This window comes from Echeneis naucrates, chromosome 5 (assembly GCF_900963305.1).
Source record: "Echeneis naucrates chromosome 5, fEcheNa1.1, whole genome shotgun sequence".
In the NCBI taxonomy this organism is placed as follows: domain Eukaryota; kingdom Metazoa; phylum Chordata; class Actinopteri; order Carangiformes; family Echeneidae; genus Echeneis; species Echeneis naucrates.
Genome location: NC_042515.1, coordinates 13,658,811 through 13,665,096, shown reverse-complemented (window position 1 = coordinate 13,665,096; position 6,286 = coordinate 13,658,811). Strand labels below are relative to the sequence as shown.

The window sequence follows — 6,286 nt, the reverse complement described above, 5'->3', positions numbered from 1 at the left end:
TCCCTCCAGGACCGGAGCTGGAGAACTCTGGCTTCAATTATCCAAATGAAGCACTATATTGGTTTGTATAGTGGACAGTCAATGGAACAAGCATCAGGATGGTAAGAGGACATTTGTTAATCATATGTATTCAAAGTGAATACATTTGATACAGTAGTATTTTCATTTTACCACAGTTTTACTGTGTTACATGTCAGAGAGAAATATGTGAGAAGCTATATCACGGAAGAATAAATAAAGATATATAAATATAATGTATTATTGAATAAATTCTAGATGATTTTAGCATTACTTCTATTACGCTGGGTAAGAATAGCTTTTTTTTTGGTAACTTAATACTTTAAGTGCTTTTTGCTGTGGAAATGTTTATAAGGTTTTTGCAATAGTGTAATTCTGCAGTACTTACAATCATCAACTAAATATCACCACATCGGTGAACTAAGACTAAAGATTCAAATAAGAATCATTTACGTATTTCGCCACATTGTGGAGTCACAAAATTTGAAAAGAGAGATGAAATAGAGCACACATACTTATACACTCACAGAGGCCAGCTGCATTACTACTCCACTGACCTTAACCTGTCAAACTGGCCAAACTGTCAAAGAGTAGAGTAGTTATATTTAAGTGTTTGAAACAAAGGAATGCACATACATTTCAGTGATTAGCAAGCATAATTAAGCACTTTACTGTCACATATTAACATTCAGATTTTCAGACTGCAGTCTGTGTTAGTCAACAGAAACACCCGGCATGCAGGTGTCTGTATGTGCAGGCCTGCTTTATCAGCAGCACATAGCTCCTCGGTCTGTCACTTCAGACCTGTCCGATGGGTTTGTGCTCAGGTATAGCAGAATAAGTGTGTGTGTGTGTGTGTGTGTGTGTGTGCCTACTGGGCGTCACCATCATAACAAAGAGCTGACACTCATATAAGTCATATGCAGATATAAAAATATCTAAATTTGTTGGGAGGGGCTTGAGAAGTCTGGAATGAATGAAGGAAATTATAGTTCAAAAATACATTCAAATGCATATATATTCTTAAAATTATGCTAAATATTTTTCTTGTCTGGACGGCTAAGAGGTGTAATTTTCTTTTTGAGGGCCTCAAATCCCTGGCAACTTCCCTGTATTCCGGTATCGATATCTTGCTCTTCTCTGGCATTCTTCTTCCATCACTAGCTACAGCTGTCCTTACTCTGCACGCGCAGTGGGTTTAAAGACAAAGTTACTGTTTTCATTTTTCAAAGTTTATCCGACATGTTGAAAAATTCACCACCTTTTCAGCCAAGAGCTACATGAGTTAACAATGACAGGGAGCAATTAGCGGCCAGGCAAAGCCTCTCAGAGGAAGACATTGCTACTGAGCAAAGGTTTCTGGTATGGTTGATGGATCTGAGGCATGGCACCATTTAATCCTTCCATTGGCTTTAATGTCCTGTTTAATGTGCGTGTCAAAGAGTGATGCAATAACAGGGTACTATCCTGCATAGTGAATGTCTTTTATGACTTTTATGAAGTACCATTCTCTTGCACGGCCATAAAACTTGAGGGGATGAGCATCTCCACAGGAAGAGGTTTAGTTCTCTCTGTCTGACAAACACAACCAACACAGCTGCAAAACATAAAAAACACACATTTTTATTCAAAATGTTAGTGTCGTGTAAATTAAAATAAAAGACTACTGAGTGATATGAAAAAGAAAAAGTTGGTCAAATACAGTAAATAGTTGGGAAGATATTCTCAGTCCATTTTTTATGCTTCTTTTGTCAAATCAAAATTTTCCCATGTTCTTAAGAAAATGTCATTTCTTTGTGACTTCTTCATCTCTATCTCATCCATCAGCTTGTCCTCCTTTATCAGGACCTTCAGCCATGGGCCTTTTGCGCCTCTTATTGAGCAGCGGGTTGTTGGACGTGTCCAGGTCTTTGATCTTCACCTGGTCGTAGTCCACTCGCATGGTGGCCAGGGCACTGGTCATTTCCTCCTGTTGGAGGACAGAGCTGTTTTATGCTGCCAATGTGATATATTACTGCCACCTTGTGGTCCAACAATAAACAATATGCCAAACCTGACCTTCACATCATCCCATAGCTCCTTGTCCTCTGTCAAAACCCGTGAGGTGTGAAGAGGTGTTGGAGGGACCACCATTGACTGCTGCAATAAAAATACAAAACAAAACACAAATATGCATGAATATACAGGCAGACAATGGAACAATAGCAGGTCTGTACTTGCAAGGTCTGTAAAGTTTCAACTTACACTAATCCAGGGATGGTTCATGAACTGTCCAATGGTCATCCTTTCATTGGGGTCAGTCTTCAGTAACTGAATGATCAGCTGCTTGGCTGCAGAGGACAAGATTAAAACAACCTGAAGCATTGGATCCAATAGGTTTTGGCTAATTGGCATTTAATAAAATGCTAGCCTATCATTTCCACTTTGGATAAAATAGTGTCAGCTAAATCCAACATCGACTTGACATCATTGTCAAACCTTTGACTGCAACCTGAAGAGGACACTTATGTTGCTGTAAATGGAAATTTTTTTCCACAGTTTTGAGGGTCACGATTAGGTTGGTACAGCATACTTTTTGTTTTGTTTCAGGTTAAGTTGTGAATATACCTTTTAAACATTTGTTACATCTTTTACCTTCCTCTGAAACGTCAGCCCACTCAGGGTTGGGGAACTCATATTGGCCCAATCTGATCCTCTGCTTCATTCCTGGAGAAATGGCCTGACCTGTGTTTGAATAGAAGGGTGGAAATCCACACAGACTAGAAAACAGAAGAGAAGACTATGTTACTCTGGTGTCTCCTTTAGTGGAGAGTTGGTCATAAATATATATTATACCAGCATGGGCACAGACATTTCATTTAGGTGAAACAAGGTAGACACACAAGATACTCACAGAATGTACATGATAACGCCCAAAGACCACATGTCACATGATTTGTCATATTTCTCTGGACCAAGCACTTCTGGGGCTAAATATATAAACAGATACAGAAAAGAAACAGCACAATGGTGCAAAGAATGAAGGACATACATGCAGACACGCACATGAAAAGCAAACATCAGAGTGAATGACAATGATCATATCCAAAATAAAACCTTGGATCTACATTTTTATTACATTTTCACAAATGTAGCATCCACTCTGGTCTCAATACCATTAATCAATCAAACACTCACCAACATAATATGGAGTGTAGCAGGGGGTTTGGAGGGAGTTATGCAATGTCGTCTCCTTAGCAAAGCCAAAGTCTGTCAGTTTCAGAGTGCCGTTACTCTCCTTGGTGGTGTAGAGCAGGTTTTCGGGCTAATGTGTAAATGAAGAATGAGAAGATAAAAAAAAATAATAATAAACATTCAAAGCAATTCATTGAGCTAATGATGTATTATTATGGCTTTGCAGCAGCAGCAGTACCTTAACATCTCTATGAGCGATGTCCATGTGGTGGAGGTACTCAATGGCTGTGCCAATGTCGTTCATGATCTCTGATGCCTCTGATGGACAGAGATGGCGTAGATGTAACAAGACATGATACACCATAGAGGCTCATATCTTAAACTACAAATCATGAACTCCTGCTCACCTCTCTCAGTGAAAGCTTGGTCCCCTCTCGCTTGAATGCGACTGAACAGCTCTCCTCCTTCCATACTGGGACAAGATTAACAATGCAATCAGAACTGGGACAGTGAGGGGGACTCCTGGCAACTGACTACAGTCCTCCACTGTAATCATGGTTTGATAACAAAGCAGGTCATTGTCTGTCACTATTTACTGTTCTGACGAGTGCAGTCTTCTGAGCCACAGCAGACTCAGATGATTCAAACAGTGACCACGCATTACATGAAAAATCCTCTGAAGAAGTAGCATTTATGCAATGTTAGTGTTATTTTTATACTTTAACGCTGATGCTAACACATGAAATGAAAATTGAATCCTGGTGTTCCAGTTAGGGCTTGATTCAAGACACACAGGCTTCAGATATCAGATGTGAGCACAAACTCAAATTCAGATCATTAGCGAACAATTCGTTCAGGATGTCTGACCACATTCAGTTTTAAAAGGTGCTTTTCAGTTTGAACAATTGAGCACAGATCTGCTCTACATTAAAGAAAATGTGAAATCTCCCTCCCAGGTCTAAAATAAGGAGACAATAAATACCACAGTCCTGGTAATGCTCACCACTCCATTATTATGAGGAGACATTTCTTCCCCTGGTGCATGTTCTCATACAGGCTGAGTATAGGGACAATGTGGGGGCCTCCAGACACTCGCCAGTGCAGCTCAACCTCCCGTCTGGCTTTTGGAGTGTCATACAGAATCTGTTCCAAAAGCAATGAAAACAAGCCATAGCGAAAACATGTTAAAACTGCACAGATTGAAATATGTGCAGGGGTTTTACACCTGCATCTGTATCTGTGTCCAACTTTGACCAGCCTCTTTTTAACAATTGGTTAGACATCTTTGCCCCCCCCCCAAAAAAAAAAAAAAAATCAATAAAGATGCAGACAAAAACACACACCCCAATGTGAGGCCACTTACTGTGCCCAGTAAGTGGGGCACTATTAACGCTAATAGGCACTATTAACGCTATTCATTTGCAAGCGTTTGCTAGTCAGTGATTTCCACAGAGAACATTAAGACCGAAGGCTGTAAAACTGCATCTAGCAGCGTCATGCTCTATCTCTACAGACCGAGTGCCTAGCAATGGTATCTCAGACGTGGGAGGAGGATATCCTATTTTTCCAGACATGCAGACCCCAGCCCAAATCCTAGTAGGCGTTGAAATACATTTTGGGCACCAGCTACGGAAGAAGGCTGAGCTATTCCTGTTTTATGGGTTTATGAACAAACCACAGGATTATCACTTTGCATATTTTGATATGTTTGGGCTACTCTTCCTGTGTGTAACTGCGAAGGCTTGTCTGCAATCCTACAATGTGCTGTTTATTTACTTACTAGCTCAGATTTTCTCCACACACTTATTGCCATAGTTGCCTTTTAAAATGATTGTAATTATAGAATAAACTGAAAGTTTATTTTTTGAGTGAAGAAAACTATTTTTTTTTTTAAGTTTGTTAAATTTCCTGTGCATTGGTGCTTATGTGAGGTATGAACACACAACAATCATCCCAGCAGAGAGGAAGCTGTGCCAAACATCCCAGACAGCACATCACTGATCTGTCAGGCACCTCCACCGTCCAGCCCAGTAACTGAAACTGCTCCAGTTCAACTGAACTAATCAGATAAAGTGGAAACCAGAGTCAAAAAAACAAAAACAAAAAACGGGGACCACAAAGACTGAGGGTACATGAATAATTGATTGCTTATCTCTTTCTTCCAGCGGCAGCAGCCTTCAGTGGACGGGCTGGATCACACAGGTCACAGAGGCAGACACGCACCTTTAGGGCACATTTCTCTCCGGTCTTCTTGCAAAAACATTCGAGCACTTTGCCATTGATTCCTAGGCCGAGGACCTGGGCAGTGATTTTGTAGTCATCTGTCACTGCATTCCTCCGAAAATCCAGTTTAGAGTAAGCAGGTGGCTGGAGGTCAGCGGGGTCAGCGTCCAGGCTATCGGAGTCTCTGTGCTGCGCAGTAATTGGATTTCCCGTCTGCTCCTCCTGGTTATGATGCATTTTGTTTTTAGTTACTGTGAAAAAGCCAACAGTGGTAAAGAGCAGATGTCACCAGTCTCTGCCACAGGAAACATCCAGTGTCATCGCAGTCCAGATCGCGTTTGTCCAGAGGACCAGACAGAACATACAGACCCACTTTTAACCCTGTCCGAGAAAAAATGTGCTCTGTAATTGATAAAAACCTCCTCGATGTGGACGCAACAGGGCGGAGGTCTCAATCCGCACCGTTACATTGGCAGAAAGAAATTCACTAGTGTCAAACCAAGCGCCGGATTTCAGTGTGGGGAGAACAGAACAAACTAAACGGTAAAAGGGAAAACTAAAAGCTGGAAAAAATGCGGTCCCCCAGCCTGGTCCTCATCACCGTTATCTGCCTCTTTCTGCAGAGCCCTCCAGCCTCTCAGGATCGTTACGTCAGCGCGCAGCAGCTCGGATTCCTTCTCCATTCTCTTCTCTTAAAGGCACAACCGCGCGTAAAGACGCACGGAGGATCCCGGAATCAGCTCCACAGTCATGACCAGAAATGAATGTTTTAGGGAAGTGGGGGTGGGCTTCACAGCGGAAGCTTATTAAGTACATTACGGTCCTGGATAAGGACTGTGGAGACTCCAGGCTACTGCTGTTCTCAGGTTGT

The 6,286-nt window shown here is 41.6% G+C and overlaps 1 protein-coding gene across 2 annotated transcripts; it reads right to left on the bottom strand.

Moving 5' to 3' along the window:
- Nucleotides 1-1,618: 1,618 nt before the first annotated feature.
- Nucleotides 1,619-6,044, bottom strand: LOC115043496 (MAP kinase-activated protein kinase 2-like). Of its 2 annotated transcripts, none has more exons than XM_029502034.1 (10): nucleotides 5,416-6,044; nucleotides 4,196-4,335; nucleotides 3,600-3,664; nucleotides 3,431-3,510; nucleotides 3,196-3,322; nucleotides 2,912-2,987; nucleotides 2,653-2,777; nucleotides 2,263-2,348; nucleotides 2,077-2,157; nucleotides 1,619-1,987 (listed from the first exon to the last, which is right to left on the bottom strand). In XM_029502034.1, exons 1-10 carry the CDS (start codon nucleotides 5,650-5,652, stop codon nucleotides 1,835-1,837), a joined length of 1,170 nt encoding a protein of 389 aa, XP_029357894.1. In that variant the 5' UTR covers nucleotides 5,653-6,044; the 3' UTR covers nucleotides 1,619-1,834. The 2 variants fall into 2 exon arrangements, with proteins under 2 accessions (XP_029357894.1, XP_029357895.1); XM_029502035.1 differs by having other exon boundaries at nucleotides 2,077-2,154.
- Nucleotides 6,045-6,286: the final 242 nt, after the last annotated feature.